General features: G+C 38.5%; 8 protein-coding genes across 16 annotated transcripts; 3 read left to right on the top strand and 5 right to left on the bottom strand.

Annotated features, from left to right (window-relative positions):
- Positions 1-81: 81 nt before the first annotated feature.
- Positions 82-2240, bottom strand: LOC132701831 (vacuolar fusion protein CCZ1 homolog). 7 transcript variants are annotated; one of them, XM_060670056.1, is made up of 8 exons: positions 2114-2240; positions 1864-2049; positions 1706-1803; positions 1555-1648; positions 1298-1504; positions 780-1245; positions 322-723; positions 82-271 (listed from the first exon to the last, which is right to left on the bottom strand). In XM_060670056.1, exons 2-8 carry the CDS (start codon positions 1936-1938, stop codon positions 216-218), a joined length of 1398 nt encoding a protein of 465 aa, XP_060526039.1. In that variant the 5' UTR covers positions 1939-2049; positions 2114-2240; the 3' UTR covers positions 82-215. The 7 variants fall into 7 exon arrangements, with proteins under 7 accessions (XP_060526039.1, XP_060526040.1, XP_060526038.1 ...); XM_060670057.1 differs by having other exon boundaries at positions 1864-2043; positions 2122-2236; XM_060670055.1 differs by having other exon boundaries at positions 2092-2221.
- LOC132701829 (GRIP and coiled-coil domain-containing protein 2) lies at positions 909-7095 on the top strand. 3 transcript variants are annotated; one of them, XM_060670052.1, is made up of 4 exons: positions 909-1032; positions 3645-4487; positions 4574-5401; positions 6194-7095. In XM_060670052.1, the coding sequence occupies exons 2-4, from the start codon at positions 3825-3827 to the stop codon at positions 6821-6823; spliced, it is 2121 nt and encodes a 706-aa protein (XP_060526035.1). In that variant the 5' UTR covers positions 909-1032; positions 3645-3824; the 3' UTR covers positions 6824-7095. The 3 variants fall into 3 exon arrangements, with proteins under 3 accessions (XP_060526035.1, XP_060526033.1, XP_060526032.1); XM_060670050.1 differs by lacking the exon at positions 909-1032 and adding an exon at positions 2508-2638; XM_060670049.1 differs by lacking the exon at positions 909-1032 and adding an exon at positions 2651-2743.
- On the bottom strand, positions 6404-7724 carry LOC132701836 (protein FAM210B, mitochondrial-like). The gene is made up of 3 exons (XM_060670065.1): positions 7370-7724; positions 7132-7317; positions 6404-6529 (listed from the first exon to the last, which is right to left on the bottom strand). Exons 1-3 carry the CDS (start codon positions 7722-7724, stop codon positions 6498-6500), a joined length of 573 nt encoding a protein of 190 aa, XP_060526048.1. The 3' UTR covers positions 6404-6497.
- A 225-nt stretch (positions 7725-7949) lies between these two features.
- Positions 7950-8705, top strand: LOC132701835 (probable Golgi SNAP receptor complex member 2). The gene is made up of 2 exons (XM_060670063.1): positions 7950-8108; positions 8167-8705. The coding sequence occupies exons 1-2, from the start codon at positions 7984-7986 to the stop codon at positions 8666-8668; spliced, it is 627 nt and encodes a 208-aa protein (XP_060526046.1). The 5' UTR covers positions 7950-7983; the 3' UTR covers positions 8669-8705.
- Positions 8706-8786: 81 nt separating this feature from the next.
- On the bottom strand, positions 8787-10501 carry LOC132701830 (probable glutamate--tRNA ligase, mitochondrial). Its single transcript, XM_060670053.1, has one exon. It carries the CDS (start codon positions 10321-10323, stop codon positions 8794-8796), a length of 1530 nt encoding a protein of 509 aa, XP_060526036.1. The 5' UTR covers positions 10324-10501; the 3' UTR covers positions 8787-8793.
- A 232-nt stretch (positions 10502-10733) lies between these two features.
- On the bottom strand, positions 10734-11517 carry LOC132701837 (ER membrane protein complex subunit 4). The gene is made up of 2 exons (XM_060670066.1): positions 11291-11517; positions 10734-11239 (listed from the first exon to the last, which is right to left on the bottom strand). The coding sequence occupies exons 1-2, from the start codon at positions 11341-11343 to the stop codon at positions 10777-10779; spliced, it is 516 nt and encodes a 171-aa protein (XP_060526049.1). The 5' UTR covers positions 11344-11517; the 3' UTR covers positions 10734-10776.
- A 198-nt stretch (positions 11518-11715) lies between these two features.
- On the top strand, positions 11716-13285 carry LOC132701833 (aspartate aminotransferase, cytoplasmic). Its single transcript, XM_060670061.1, has one exon. The coding sequence runs from the start codon at positions 11975-11977 to the stop codon at positions 13199-13201; it is 1227 nt and encodes a 408-aa protein (XP_060526044.1). The 5' UTR covers positions 11716-11974; the 3' UTR covers positions 13202-13285.
- Positions 13280-14433, bottom strand: LOC132701834 (ATP synthase mitochondrial F1 complex assembly factor 2). Its single transcript, XM_060670062.1, has one exon. It carries the CDS (start codon positions 14279-14281, stop codon positions 13487-13489), a length of 795 nt encoding a protein of 264 aa, XP_060526045.1. The 5' UTR covers positions 14282-14433; the 3' UTR covers positions 13280-13486.
- Positions 14434-14499: the final 66 nt, after the last annotated feature.

The raw sequence follows: 14499 nt of genomic DNA, 5'->3' as shown, positions 1-14499 counted from the left end.
GTTTATTCGTTATTTTCTTCCAATTTTTCATTTTTATCATAGGTATCGCGATTCATGGCAGAGGTTGGCGCAAATTAGTAAACCGTGAAAAAAAAGTAATATGTAATATCTCCATTGGAATTAATTTTAGATATTATACATATGGAATAAATAGTATGTACATTTTATCACTTTAAGAGTCTGCTTTATCTTCCATATCCATGGGCTTTGCATAATTAAGAATGAAAGAAAATTCCTTTTAATTCAGAGTCACACAATTTCTTCACCTCCTCTAAAAACAAAAGTTTTATTTAGGAAACAAATTGTGACATTCAAATATACCACTAATTTCAATAAGGCTGGCGTTTTTTTGCTGCAAAACCACATAAAATTCCCTGGAGTTAGAGGTTTTGCTCACGACCCAAAACTCATTCATTGTTTTTACTATACTTTCTCCTACTGGGCCGAGGAGGTGTTTGTTTTCGTTCATGTCTGCTATGATGCGCAAGGATTCTATGTTGCAGCAAATATTCCCAGACCGTTTGTTATCTAAGTGGACAGTACTTCTATATGCCTTATTTGTTTTGTCAAAATATATGAACCGGGGTGTGGTTTCTGGATGATTTGATGGTACCACACTTCGTTTGGAGCAAAACTCAGCAATGTCCGTAACCACCTCAACTAGTTTAAACACCATAAAGTCATTCACTTCCTTGAACATGTCCAAAGTTAACTCTACTTCACCTAAAGGACGTTAGGAATGGTGGTATGAAAAGAATTTATATATATTAGCAGCTTACCTTTTACAAACAGGCATACAGTCGCACTTAGAGACCTGTATATGATAAGATGATACTCTTTAGCTGTACCTACACTGAATAAGTGGACTTTGGGTACTTTACCAACAACTTTGGCTTGTTTTAGATTTGTGGGTCCCGTAATGAACCTGCCATTTTGGGAAGCAGCAAAAGGAGACGGGAGATTTCTAGGCACTGATCCACCTTTCAATTCCGTTTCTACATTCGCCGGAAGTAAAGTTCGGATCAGATATTGGTAAATAATTTGAAGATCTGTTGGTTCCAAACCGTTCCAAATAACATGCTCATTGTATAAAAATAGACACCTTTCGATGAAATCAAATTTGCATTCCAGCATGCTTATGAAACACTGCACATTAAGAAAAGTTTGTTTGTCCAGAGGCATGTACTGAATGCCCAACAACAAATCCAAAATATCACAGTTTGATAAATTCATATTTACTAAATACTGAAAAGAAAACTGTCATGCTAAGAACCACCCTTAATATTAAAAACCCTACAGCATTGAAGAATAACTCCAGTCTACTCTTTAAAATTTCTTCATGACTGTCTTCGATGGACTTCAAAATGCAATCACAAAATAATCGGTACATGTAATAGGCTTGTTTCAGGCGGGCTTCGTATATATTGTCTTGTAGGTCATCTTGTAAGTACTCACTTGTGCTAACACTCTCTTTTATATTTGTTGTTAATGCCAAATTCAATGTCTAGAAAGTTTTCTTTAACCTACTTGAAAATATATTTTTATTCACCTCACCATCACAAACCAAACATCAGTTTCTGGTTGGAAATATAACTGCCTAGTGGTGTTTGTGTGCAGTGCATTAACGGGAGAACTAGGTTTGAAAGTTCTGCAAAATATTTATGATCTTTACTCCCTATAATCAATAAAGCGGGAGGGAACATACTCAGCGAATTGTATAATGCCCTCGGCCAGACCGACGTTTTTAATTTGCACGTCTGTGTTGTCTGATATTGGAAAATAATAAAGAATCTTTTTAATTTGCTAAAAAACATGGAAAAAATTTAGCAAATACAAGGTAAAATAACTTATTTAATACATTACTTCTTCTTCTCTACAACCATATAATCGCTTAAAAATGAAAAAGTTTTTTAACGATAATTCCTTTTCCGTTCCCATCGTTTGCTTTTTTTTTATAGTTCACTCCTAAAGATGTGGGGTTAGTTTACGCATAACCTCAAATGTAATTGTAAAGTTGGTGTACTTTCTTCATATTTCAATTGGCTAAAACTATTAAGGTCAATCGCCTAATTGAATTCTTTCAGTCCATACCATTGCGTTGTTTTCAATTTACTTGATTACTTTTTTGCATATCTCTTGTATCAAAGCTGGTGAAGGTCAATTAACCACAGTAGAATTACTAAATGTCAACAACTGACATCTAAACGTGTGGTTGATGCCGACGAAAAAATGTAATTGAGAAATATCTCTGACAAAAATGATCCCTTCAATAGTACATTATGCAACAAGTGCGGTAAACCTCATTTGACTCACGAGTTTATTTGACGCGAGCGGAGCGAGTTTTTACTAAACGGGTAAGTTAAAACTTTTACCGAACGTGTTGCATACTATACTTTTTCTACGATCATTAGTTTCTGGGCCCATTTTCGCAAAACAACACGAATACATTCACTGACTTGACCATCAGAATTGACAAACGTCAAAATGCAAATCGTGGGAAATATCTCCGAAAACATCCGATTGCTCCCAAATCCGTGCCGTAAAATCCCGGAAATGTCCGAAGTGGCTCGAATTTATAGGAAACGAAACTGAAGTGGTAAAGTGATCCTTCCCGCGCGGTAGATCGAAGGATAATTAGGTATTTTACAGACGGGAGTATAAAAAATAATTTTCGAGTGTATTGCTGAAGCTTTACTTGAATAGAAATAAATAAAATGGTGGCACAAAATACAAATATGACAGTGTGAGCATTGCCAATTTTATTATATAGCTCTATATAACAAGAATCCACTTGACATATTTTTAAGCAAACACACGTGTTTTGTCAATGTTTTCTGTTCCATGAACACTAAAGCAAGTTCATATAATTTTCACAGAAAATCCGCACTTCCATTAAAATTCATCAGTACTTAGCTAGCTACTGCTGTACGCATATGGATTGTCGGCATCATAGTTAATTTTGTTTTTCTCGTGGTTTTGCTCCGCGATTCCGCTCACAGCAGCCATAGAGGTAATTGAAGATTTGGAAAAAAGTCGCTCCGCCTCTTTGAACTTCCGGTTGCGTTTATCAGACTTGGAATTTGTTGTTTTGTTGCTTGATAGGTAGCGGTCCCATCCTCTAATTATGTTTCCGTATAATTGTGTGTCTTCTAAGTAAGACCCTTCGAAGGCGTAAATTTGTCGTTCTAGGTTAGCCAATGTGTCGCCGATTTCCGCCTTTCTTTTGACTAGGTCAGCGAGCTCTTGCCTAGCGTCAATTGAATTTGTTTTGCTGGACATTTCTCACCCCAATAAAAGTTTCTCCGTTAACGATAACGGCTATCAACCAAACTCTTAACAAATCAAATTTATTTTGCTTATGTAGGGTTGATGTGCCCATAGATTAGTAACAGGTCGGTAGGAGTCGACATGTTTACGTAGCTTTTTCTATGATAATACTGATTTCTATAAAAAAAAAATGAAACACACAACCCCTTGTTATGTCACAATGGAAATCTATTATGATTGTCAATAACTAATAAGAGCAACCATTTTTTCATTAACGCTGAGAATTTCGTTTAATAAGCATTTTTGGTTCTTTGCCTTAATGGCCTTTTCAGTTGGTTGAAGAATTACATTTTCAATAAAATATTTTCTTCTTTTAGATTTTACGTAGCCTTGGGTAAACTCACCAGAGACACTCGCTCATTGCCGACTTCGGTACAAAGAATATTTAGCTTTATTATTTTTTGACATTTACTTTAATATCTTGGGAAAGGGTTTTGGTCGGTAAGTGTTTTATATCGACAAAAATTGCTGAGATGGCACAGGTAATTTAAAAAATAATGGATGGAACCAGCGTAAAAATGAATGCCAATGAAGAAAAAAAATCCGAAAACAACAATTATGCCGAAAGCGAGACGATGTCCACCTCAGCACTCGAAGAGACGAGCACCAGACTCAAAGAACTTGAGGGTTCCTGGGAGGAACGTTACAGCAAACTCAGAAGTTTGGCTATAAAGTTAAAAGCTAAAATTAAAGAACAGGAAGCCGTTATCGCGAATCTTTGGCTTGAAAAGGATGACGTTCAAAAGAAACACCTAAAAGATGTTCAGAATTTACAGTTCCAAATAGACCAACTGCAGGATAAACTAAACAGGTCTGAAACTGAGAAGAAACGCTATTTGGACCGCCTGAATGATATAGGTGAGGGTATTGCGAGAGATAAGGAGCAGTTGGCATCAAACGATGAAATAATGAGCAATTTACGTAAAGAAGTGGAATGTTTAGCAAATGAAAAACAAGCCACAGACATTTGGAAAAAGCAGATCAGCGCCAAAGTGCAGACTTTGCGGAAAGAACTAGAAGCCAACAATGTGCTAAAGAAAGAGTTTGAGGGAAAAATTGCAAAACTAAGTGCCGATCTAGATGAAAAGGACAAGCAGTTGAAATTAGAGCAAGAAAGTCACCAGGAGACGAGAAATCTTTTAGAGCAGACCACTTCTGAGGTATAGTTTATCTTTAAAAGCATTTGTTAAAGCTGGAGTGTCAAGTTTTTGCTTTGAGAATGAAACAAAAAATATCTTATTTACAGGTAAGGAAAAATTCCGTACTCAATTTGGAAATGAAAGATTATGAGAGGAGTGTTAAAGAACTATCTCTACAATTGGAAAGACAAAAGGACATTGTTAATAAATTGCAGCAAGATTTAGAAAATGAAAAAACCACTATTGCCAAGTTGAGAGACCAAAACAAATCGTTAGAAGAAAAGTTGCATTCCGAAGAGAACAAGGTGGGTGTAGGCGCATCAGAACTGGAATCATGCAAAAAAAAAATTGAACAGTTGGAGTTAGTTGTCAGACAAAAGGACACCGCGATTTGTGATGTAAGGCAGCTCCTAGAGGCTGCTAAGTCAGAGAACGAGGATTTATCGGTTGAACTGTCCACCGCGATCACGGAATATCAAAAAACATTGAACAGCCTGCTGTCTGAAAAAGAAGAGTTGAAAAATCAAGTATTGAGCATTCAGCAAACCATGCGTGAAGCGCAAAATCTGCTTAAATTAAAAGAGGATGAGCTGAAAGTGTTACAGGAGGAGTATGAAGGTTACAAAATACGGGCGCAGAGTGTGTTGCGACAAAATCAGACGCGCGATCCAGGTTTGGAAGAAAAATTGAGTGAAGAGCTTGAGGCTGCGAAAACACGTCATTCTCGGACGCTCAGCAGTTGCAAGGAGCTAGAAGATAAAAAAGCTCTGCTCGAAACAACAAATAAAATATTAGCGAAAGAAAAGGGAGAGTATGAGAATAAATGTCGAGCGCTAGAGGGGGAAGTTAGTGAGTTAAAGGGGCGTTGCGCGGAGTTGGTGAGTCGATACCAGAAGGCTGTAGCGGAACACACTGAAACTGTGCGCAGCTTAAAGGTAATGGTATTATCAAGTTAATAATTTCGCGTCTAATCGTGGAATAAAAAGTAATTTATTTTCGGACTGAATGGTTCTCCGACTCAAAAGAAACAAATTTGTGAATTTGGCGTGGAAATCATAAAGACAGCACTTCACCTAGTTTCTTATTGGGAGAAAATATTAATGTGTAAATTTTGTTAAAGGTTATATTTTAAACCTAAACAGCTAAATTGTGCATAAATAATAGGAAATATAAAAAAAAGTAACAAGACGCGTTACTACAGTTAGTTTATTAGAATATTAAATATAATAATAGTTATATATGATTATAATTATAACGCTGGTCACATAGTCAAGATAGTCAAGATATTGATTATTAGAAATTTATATAGAGGGAAGAATATTTTTTTTTCCATTTTTCCAACAAGTGCCGGAAAATAAGTTTAATTCTAAGGCTGTTCGTAACTATAATACCTGTATCACTCTTATATAATAATTACGATTTAATAACTGCCACTTACAAAAGTAATTCATTCAATCAAATAAAAAAAGAAAACTGAAATTCTGTCCACCAGGCAATCCAGACAGTGCGCTATTGAGGTGGACTAAACACAGCCACAGGTAGGTCAAAAGCTATGCATTTACTTTCAATCTCGGGATCCTTGACAATCATCGCACTACACCTATGGAATACGGCTTAAACCACTAAGTTTTACAGTTTAATAATGATTTATAAATCTCTCCCATTGGGAAACAGAACCTAAGAGAATATCATTCTCCAGTATTGACTTGTTTGTATTTCACTTCAAGGTCCACACGGAGACTTTATCGCAGTGCTACCGGCAGCAGATTGTCGAACAGGAGACGCGGCACAACAAAGAAATCCTCGAATTGCAGAGCCGACTGGAGAAGTCTCCTTCGCCCATAGAACCGATAGCCACCCTGCTCGGCATGTCAAGAGAGGAGGCGGAAGGCTCGGAAAGTGCGGAGTCAGGCGGGCGTCAGCCCATCGCCCATCCGATTCCGCTCGAACGATTGTTGGATTCCCCGTCCGACAATGAGCTCGAGTACTTGAAGAAACAGGTCGGCGAGCAAGAATCTCGGCTCCACCACCTTACGTCGCTGTTGTCGGACACCGAGAAAGACCTCGAAAAACACGTGCAAATGAATAAACTGCTGAAGGAGGAGATCCGAAGGCAGCAGCGGTCTGTCGAACGCGAGAGGCACGCGGAAAACTTAGAATACTTGAAAAACGTGGTGTTCAAGTTTGTGACTTTAAGCGGTGGCGACGAGAGGGTGAGACTGGTGCCGGTGCTGAATACGATATTAAAGCTCAGCCCCGACGAGGTGAGCAAGCTGAGCGCGGTAGCGAAGGGCGAGATTGGGAATAGGGGCTGGACCGGGTATTTAACGGCTTGGCCCTCGGCCCGTCACAAGTAGAGTCCCAGTAGGTGGCAATAATTTTTGTATTGTTGTAATCAATGTTATCGTTAATGAACTGCGAAAATGCCATCGGCCACGCTCTGGAGGGGATAGAAATAGTTTTGCTATAAAACAGCGTGATTCGCAGGGGTCCGGCAATGTGCAAAGCTAATTTTTACCCAAAACTTCTAAATGGTTCTGATTTTTTTCAGCTTGTTGGGTGGGAGGATAAAATATACCAGGAGAAATTAGATATTATTTTTTTATAAACGGTATATACAACAATTATTGTGATAAATTCAGTTATTTTTTTAAAATGCCCTTACCGCGCAAATATCTCACTATAAAAGGAACAGACCCCAAAGTGACACTTATCCTCACAGGCGCAAATATTTTGTGGACGGCGTAAGCGACCGCGAACGTGCCAGCGTTCAAAGTCAAGTTGTCGGAGGGTGCCCATTTACTCAAACCCAAAGTGTCTAATATATGACCCACATCTAATCCAGCCGAAACTAAAACGTAACATATTAAGTATATAAAATATAAGTATCAACAAATGATTACCAATAAGATAACAAGTGCCTAAGGAGACGAGGGATATAGTCACATGGAAGATTATCACGGTGGTGCCGTATTCAGCTACGGCCTTTTTTAATTTCTGCGCTCTGGTTTCTCGAAGCTCTTCTGTTTGTTTTACGCCGCTCTGCGAGTCCATCGTTACGCCCGTGCCTACGGTACTGGACTTGCTAGAAGCATCTGTGTGTTTGCAGCATAGGGATGATTTGTTTACCAATAAGGATTTCTCGATAGCGATGCGGTAGCGTATCTGTTGTGAGGTTTGCGATAACAGTTTGCTACGCAGATTTGTGGTTAAACTGCACTGCCGTCTTAAGAAAACATTGACATTTTTAAAAAACATGGTACCAAGTTACTCCTCCATTACATTTTAAAATAATGGAAGGTTATTTTTCTTCTTTAAGACTACTGACAGGTATACCATTATCATTCGGCCTGGGTGACAGGTTATTTTGTGAAAGTATTTATTTGTAATGGGATGACGTGTAGATGTTGACGTGTGTTATAATCCTTGTGACGTAGTACAGGTTAGGTGTTTAATTTTAAAATTGATCGCCTTTACCTGTAAAAAATAAAATGCTGGTTATTCTGTCTCCTTCGAAATGGACCACCTCTACAACCAAACCAACAAATTAATCCAGGACTCTTTTCAAGTACTGGAAAAGAGCTCTCTGGTCACTCAAGAAACGGAAGATGAAATTCAAGAAAAAATAAATTTGATTAGCAGGTTAATTAATGGGCGGCACAGTTTTGTAAGTCAACACTAATCGTTATTAAAATTACAGCAATTGCGCAAAGTTAGAGCTGCAAGTGTTCAAATTGCCGATAGATCGCAGGCAAAATGCAAAATTGCGTAGCGACCAATTAAAGTATGATTGCAAACATCTGCAGGCCGCGCTAGCGGCTGTGAAAAAGAAACGGGAACGCAGGAAGCTTGCCGAGACCGAACGCGAGCAGCTGCTTAACCGGCGTTTCGGCCCGGAACAAGATTTAATTGCCATTAACATGGATCACTCAATACAGCATCAGACTTCTCTGCAAAGTTCAAACAGAGGCGTTGATGAAATGTTATTTACCGGGACGAACACACTAGAGTCTTTACGATCACAGAGAATGACCCTCAAAGGGGCTCAGAGAAGAATCATGGATATGGCCAATACACTTGGTCTATCTAACCACACGATGAGGTTGATTGAGAAAAGGGTGTCAGAAGACAAAGTTGTTTTTGTACTGGGGGTGGTCATTACTTTGACTGTTATAGTGCTTATTATTATTTATTTCACCTAGAATTTTTGATGGAAATAACTTCCAAACTAAACTATCAAGACCATTTAGAAAAAAGGAACATTATCCCATTTTATAGATTTATGAGTCGGTGACTTTTATGAATAATAAGAACTTTTTTATGCCAATCATTTTTTATTTATATAATTGTCCAATCGCCTAATAGTATTGACCTTGCCTAATATTTCAACAATTTCAGCCACACTCGGGCCCTCTGTCAATCCACTCAAAATAGTCCTTAAATCTTTCATAAAGCTGCCGTAATTTAAAGAGTGTTTATTTGAAAAGTTTTTTAAGAGGATACTGACACTATCCTTAGTTAGGTTCTCTTCTCCTAGTAGTGTAATTCGTAAGTGCTCTAAAACAGTGTCCAACTCCTGATTTAAGGGGCCCATTGCAGGCGACATCCATAGAAACTTCATTTTGTTTGCCACTAAGTCACTCAACTTGTCGATTCTGTTTAGAGCCAACTTCAGAATATTTTCAATATGTACATCAGACAAGTCCAATGTGTCACTAGGAAACTTGTTTTTTACAAGTCGTTTCACTGTTTCAATCAACAATTCGCGAGTATCGCAATTTTCAAATCTCTTTCTCAACTCCATACGGTTAAATTCCAATAATCGCTCGGGCATTAATTTACCTGAACTGGGATTGATTTTTGACACATCAAATTGACCACACAACTCTTTAAATGAGTAACACCTTGGCTTTAGGAAGCGTTCTTGATCCTTCGAAAACCCACCACCACAACTTACTATGAAGTTGATCAGAGCTAGAGGATATATACAGTCATTTCTGTAGTCTGTTATGTTTACTCCGCCTTGCCTTTTACTAAGTTTTGTACCATCAGCATTCAGCAAGAGCGGCAAGTGACCGAAAAGGGGTGGAGTCCAACCAAAAGCTCTATACAACAAAATATGTTTGGTGGTGGAAATCTGCCATTCCACCCCTCTTAGCACATGGCTAATTCGCATTAAATGGTCGTCTACAACATTTGCATAATGATAAGTAGGATAACCATCGGATTTTATAATAACCGGATCTCCTTCATTTTTAGCAATATTATAACTTATCGAGCCATACACCAAGTCATTAAATGTCTCCTCTTGGTCACAGATTTTGAACCTCACACAGTACTGTTCTCCCTTTGCCAATCGTGCTCTCCTATCATTCTCACGCAAATGGCGGCATCTGTTGTCATATTTTGGAATTTCTTGAGAACTTACAGCCTGTCTACGCAGCAACTGTAATCTTCTGTCGGAACAGAAACAATAATATGCAGATCCATTTTTTAACAACAACTGAACATGCTCCTGATATATGCTTAGTCTCTCGGACTGAACATATGGTCCGTAACAACCACCTTGTTTTGGTCCTTCATCGACATCAATTCCAGCCCACTGCAAATCATTCTGAATATTTTCCGCTGTGCTCGCAACCATTCGTTTGCGATCTGTGTCCTCAATTCTTAAAATGAATGCACCTTTGTGCTTCTTAGCGAATAAATAATTGTATAAAGCTGTCCGTAAACCTCCTAAGTGTAGCTGACCAGTGGGGCTGGGCGCGAATCTTACTCGGACGCAATCAGAGCTGTGATTGCGCACAACGAAGCTATTATATCTGTTAGGGCGCAGTTTAACATATCGCGCTCGCATTTTTATTATTTTATCTTGAAAAACAAATTAAATTATTAACATAACCATGATTTTCTTCTTCACATAATTTGAAAAACACTAAAAACGAAGTGGGCATTATGTCAAAGAAGAAGACGTCCATAGATCTTTCTAAAACTGGCAGTGAAAAATAAATCCAAGAGCAAACAATGGTCAGGGGACTAGTAAGTTCAACAAAAAGTTCATTTATTGTAAAATTGATGGGTTTTCCTCTCCACAGTTTGCATTTCTCATCGGAGTTTACACGGGCATTTATGTCAGTCAAAATTATGATGTAAGGGGTACTGCAACAATTAACCACAAAATTAGCCACTTTCTTTTAGATCCCCAGAGTAGACGATCCTAAGGCCCTTGTAGAGAAAGTAAAGGAATTCGCCGATAAACACAAGAAGTCGTGATACAAATAATATATTGTGAACTTTATATAAATATATACTAATGTAGTAAAACCCCTCCCAAATATTCATTTCTTATGGGTGGTTCAACAAAAGCCAACCAGTCGCTTGCATATGTTGGTAGCAGGCCCATGCTGTGACACTTATACAATGCCAGACCCACATTAACGAGGTTTCCAATCACATAAACCAAAATCTGCAGCCACGCATTTGAAGTTTCCATCATCTTAAAAGTTGCTTTTGTAGACCATATCGCCTGGATAGGGCGCATCAATAGCATGCCGACCATCATTATAGGGAATATGGAGATCGAATTACCCGCCATGTACATTATAAATAAGTTCATCGGCACTTGCTTGAGTGGGGTAAGTGCCAAATCCCAACTCTTTTTCGTTATAAGCCTAGACACGTCAGTTTTCTTCGATACCTCGCTATTAGGATTTATGGTCGATAGTGAATAACCCGGAGGTGATGCTAAGGCCTCAGTAGATACACGATTTATTCTAAAATGCAATAATTAGTAACAAAAATGATGTGCCAATGCGATGATTCACTTTATATTTTCCACGCTCCATTTTTGACGTCGATTTACCGTTTTATTGGACATTTTTTTTATTTTTATAAGAGGGGTTTGATGTTTTGCTAAAATAGAAATATTTGTTATTTGAATTGGTTATTGATTCTTAATTTTCGATGAAAAAAATGACAGTCTCAGGATAATTGCTAATGCATTTAGAATTAGTTGGGCACATTTGCCATGATCATTCGCTCATTGCCGACATCCGTTGAGGTTATCACAGAAGACCAACTTCTTTTCTTAATGACATTTACTTCTCTACTAAATTCATCAACATCTTACTTAGAACGGAAGGGATTATCCCGCTACCGAATATGCTTTACTCTGTTTACTAATCCAATAACGACCCAAATTATCAAACCAACATGTGTATCTTTTAAATTCTATTTAAAATGTAATTATTTATTGACTCAAGTAAATATTTGTTTTAAAAATTATAAATTTGCGTGGCAACGGCAACTGTTTGCCGATTTTGTGTTATACCTAAAAGAAGAAGCGAAGATCAGTAACTGCAACGAATGCCATAGATTGTGGCAACGGGAAATGTTATGTGAGTAGCGCGACCTTTGCTTGTCCGGTCGAAGATAAGGGTCAGCTGATCTCCAAAATTCACCAAATATTTGCTTGCTAAGTATTTTCCGCAGTTAAGTATATCCCGAAGATGTCGTGGTTCTCTAGCGTCGAATTGGGCCCGCCCATTGAAGTGTTTGAGCTGACGAAACAGTTTACAGAGGACAGCTTTCCGCAAAAAGCAAATTTAGGTGTAGGTGCTTATCGTACTGAAGAGGGTAAGCCGTGGGTCTTGCCCGTGGTCAGAACCGCGGAAAAAGCATTGGCCAATGATGAAACGCTTAACAAAGAGTACTTACCTGTTCTCGGAATGGATGCATTGAGTCAGGCTTCAGTGAACATGCTTTTGGGGGAAAATAGTGCTGCGGTACAAGAAAATAAAGCGTTTGGTGTTCAGACACTTTCTGGAACGGGTGCTCTAAGAGTCGGAGCTGAGTTTCTGGCAAGGCCATTAGGCAAAACTGTGTTTTATTTCTCAAAACCAACATGGGAGAACCATAGGCTGCTTTTCCTTAATGCTGGATTCAAGGAACCCAGAGAGTACCGGTATTGGAATGCCGCCACTCGCGGTTTGGATATAGAGGGTTTGTTGGAGGACTTGCAAAATGCGCCAGAGGGCGCTGTCATTATATTACACGCATGTGCACATAATCCGACCGGATGTGACCCCACGCAAGATCAGTGGGCAAAAATCGCACAGGTTGTTAAAGCCAAGAAGCTGTTTCCTTTCTTTGATTCTGCCTACCAAGGTTTTGCATCAGGCGATTTGGATAAGGACGCATGGGCTGTGAGATATTTTGTGTCCCAGGGCTTCGAGCTCTTCTGTGCTCAATCTTATGCCAAAAATTTCGGGTTGTATAACGAAAGAATCGGGAATTTAACAGTAGTAATGAATAATCCAAATGAGATTGCAGCGGTGAAATCGCAATTCACTCTAATAGTCAGGGGCATGTATTCTAATCCTCCTAGCCACGGAAGCAGGATTGTCGCATATGTGCTACAGAATAAAGATTTGTTTAACCAGTGGCGGGAAAATATCAAGACAATGTCGTCGAGGATCATCAAGATGCGTCAACGTTTACGTGAAGAACTGGAACGTTTAGGTGCGCCGGGTACTTGGAACCACATAACTGAGCAAATAGGGATGTTCTCCTATACCGGATTGAACGAATTGCAGTCTGAGCATATGGTCAAGAAACACCACATTTATATGTTGCGCTCTGGCAGAATTAGCATGTGTGGAGTGACCCCCACTAATGTGGATTATGTAGCAAAGAGCATTTACGAGACTTTGACTACAGTACCCTCAAAATATTAACATTTCAATTTTTTTTGTATATATGTATAAAACTGTGTTGTTGTAGGAAAGTAGGGACTGCATTTAAATAAATTGGGAAAAAAAGATTATTTATTATTTCTAAAATTCACATTCTATTACATTACCCAGTCATAAGTTCAGGGCTACCAACATAATGAAAATAGAGCTTTTGAGATTACTGATCCCTGATTTGGCAGGAAGCAAAAGTATGTGGCCAAAAAAATCAAAGTAAATTAAAAATAATCACTGGTGTGCTTAAAAGGATTAGGTATTAAAAATATTTATTTACACCTCTTTCTGTTGGATTTTTGTTGCATGGCTAGTAAAATGTACAAACAACATTACCGCCGCAAGTCGAGTCTGCATGTCCTGCTGATTGAGATCATGAGCCCACTTTACTCGACCCCAGCGGCCGCTCTGGTACTCCTCCTCTAATCTGGACAAAAGAACCGCCTGTTCAGGACTTATGTGCTTTTCAGTGCATGCAAGCGTCAGGATGCCCGACTTTAAAGTGTCTATACCATACATGAATCCATGTAGTGTTCCAAAATTATGAGACAATAAGTGTCTAGTTAAAGTTGCTTTGTCACCATCACTAATCGCACACACATCCATATCAACAGATTTTTTCAAATTAACGCCGAAGCGCTCGTTGAACCATTCAATAACAGGATCCCATTGACATATCTGGAGTTGAAAGAGCTCTTCGTTTTCATTTGTCTGAAAGAGTATGGCATCTGTGTCTAAGTAGTTCACAATGTAAGTTACGATGTCATACTTTGTCAGGTTATTAGGATTGTCTAAAATGGTATTGCACAGTGTGGTGATGTGCATTTCGCTCTGGAGGATTTTGTCGCGCTGAGAATTAAATTCCGTTGCTACCGCCAGAGCTAAAGGTTCACTATTTATGTTAAAGACATTTCCTTTTGGCGTTTTTAACCGCATCTGATCTAATATAATTTCGAATTTGCCCTCACTTTTAATAATACTCGCGTTTTTGTAAAAGCGTTTCGCGGTAGCGTAGAACCTCGTTCCATGTATTTTTTTTTTCGTCACCAGCGTCATAAACCTTGTAAACATTATGCGGGCATTACAAGGGCGAAAAAAAGTGACGAATGACGACTTTTGTTTTTGCACTTAAAAGTACAAGAGAAATTTAATTTTAACCAAACTTTCTTCTTCTTTAACCATAAATGTTTAAAATCTTGACCGTTGTAGGCTACATGGACTGGTGTGAGTCTATGGCATATTGAAAAAATACAGTGTATTTTTATAAATTTCTTACTTTGCAATATAAG

Source organism: Cylas formicarius, unplaced genomic scaffold (genome assembly GCF_029955315.1).
Source record: "Cylas formicarius isolate icCylForm1 unplaced genomic scaffold, icCylForm1.1 PGA_scaffold_5__7_contigs__length_24384050, whole genome shotgun sequence".
In the NCBI taxonomy this organism is placed as follows: domain Eukaryota; kingdom Metazoa; phylum Arthropoda; class Insecta; order Coleoptera; family Brentidae; genus Cylas; species Cylas formicarius.
Note: the sequence above shows the minus strand (reverse complement) of the source record. Positions and strands in the feature narration are given on the sequence as shown.

Excerpts from the sequence above, each read along its gene's own strand:
- LOC132701836 (XM_060670065.1), bottom strand. The coding sequence starts at position 7,724 with ATGTTTTTTAAAAATGTCAATGTTTTCTTAAGACGGCAGTGCAGTTTA. Across the intron at positions 7,318-7,369 it reads AGGCACTTGTTATCTTATTG|TTTCGGCTGGATTAGATGTG; the intron begins GTAATCATTTGT and ends GTTACGTTTTAG. Across the intron at positions 6,530-7,131 it reads TATAGTGAGATATTTGCGCG|GTCTTTCTCGGTGTCCGACA; the intron begins GTAAGGGCATTT and ends GTGTTTTTCGAG.
- LOC132701834 (XM_060670062.1), bottom strand. The coding sequence starts at position 14,281 with ATGTTTACAAGGTTTATGACGCTGGTGACGAAAAAAAAAATACATGGA.
- LOC132701837 (XM_060670066.1), bottom strand. The coding sequence starts at position 11,343 with ATGTCCAATAAAACGGTAAATCGACGTCAAAAATGGAGCGTGGAAAAT. Across the intron at positions 11,240-11,290 it reads TGGAGCGTGGAAAATATAAA|AATAAATCGTGTATCTACTG; the intron begins GTGAATCATCGC and ends ATTGCATTTTAG.
- LOC132701830 (XM_060670053.1), bottom strand. The coding sequence starts at position 10,323 with ATGCGAGCGCGATATGTTAAACTGCGCCCTAACAGATATAATAGCTTC.
- LOC132701829 (XM_060670052.1), top strand. The coding sequence starts at position 3,825 with ATGGATGGAACCAGCGTAAAAATGAATGCCAATGAAGAAAAAAAATCC. Across the intron at positions 4,488-4,573 it reads TAGAGCAGACCACTTCTGAG|GTAAGGAAAAATTCCGTACT; the intron begins GTATAGTTTATC and ends TCTTATTTACAG. Across the intron at positions 5,402-6,193 it reads AAACTGTGCGCAGCTTAAAG|GTCCACACGGAGACTTTATC; the intron begins GTAATGGTATTA and ends TTTCACTTCAAG.
- LOC132701835 (XM_060670063.1), top strand. The coding sequence starts at position 7,984 with ATGGACCACCTCTACAACCAAACCAACAAATTAATCCAGGACTCTTTT. Across the intron at positions 8,109-8,166 it reads AAAATAAATTTGATTAGCAG|CAATTGCGCAAAGTTAGAGC; the intron begins GTTAATTAATGG and ends TTAAAATTACAG.
- LOC132701833 (XM_060670061.1), top strand. The coding sequence starts at position 11,975 with ATGTCGTGGTTCTCTAGCGTCGAATTGGGCCCGCCCATTGAAGTGTTT.
- LOC132701831 (XM_060670056.1), bottom strand. The coding sequence starts at position 1,938 with ATGGGAACGGAAAAGGAATTATCGTTAAAAAACTTTTTCATTTTTAAG. Across the intron at positions 1,649-1,705 it reads GGCATTATACAATTCGCTGA|AACTTTCAAACCTAGTTCTC; the intron begins GTATGTTCCCTC and ends AATATTTTGCAG. Across the intron at positions 272-321 it reads CAGCCTTATTGAAATTAGTG|AGGAGGTGAAGAAATTGTGT; the intron begins GTATATTTGAAT and ends TTTTGTTTTTAG.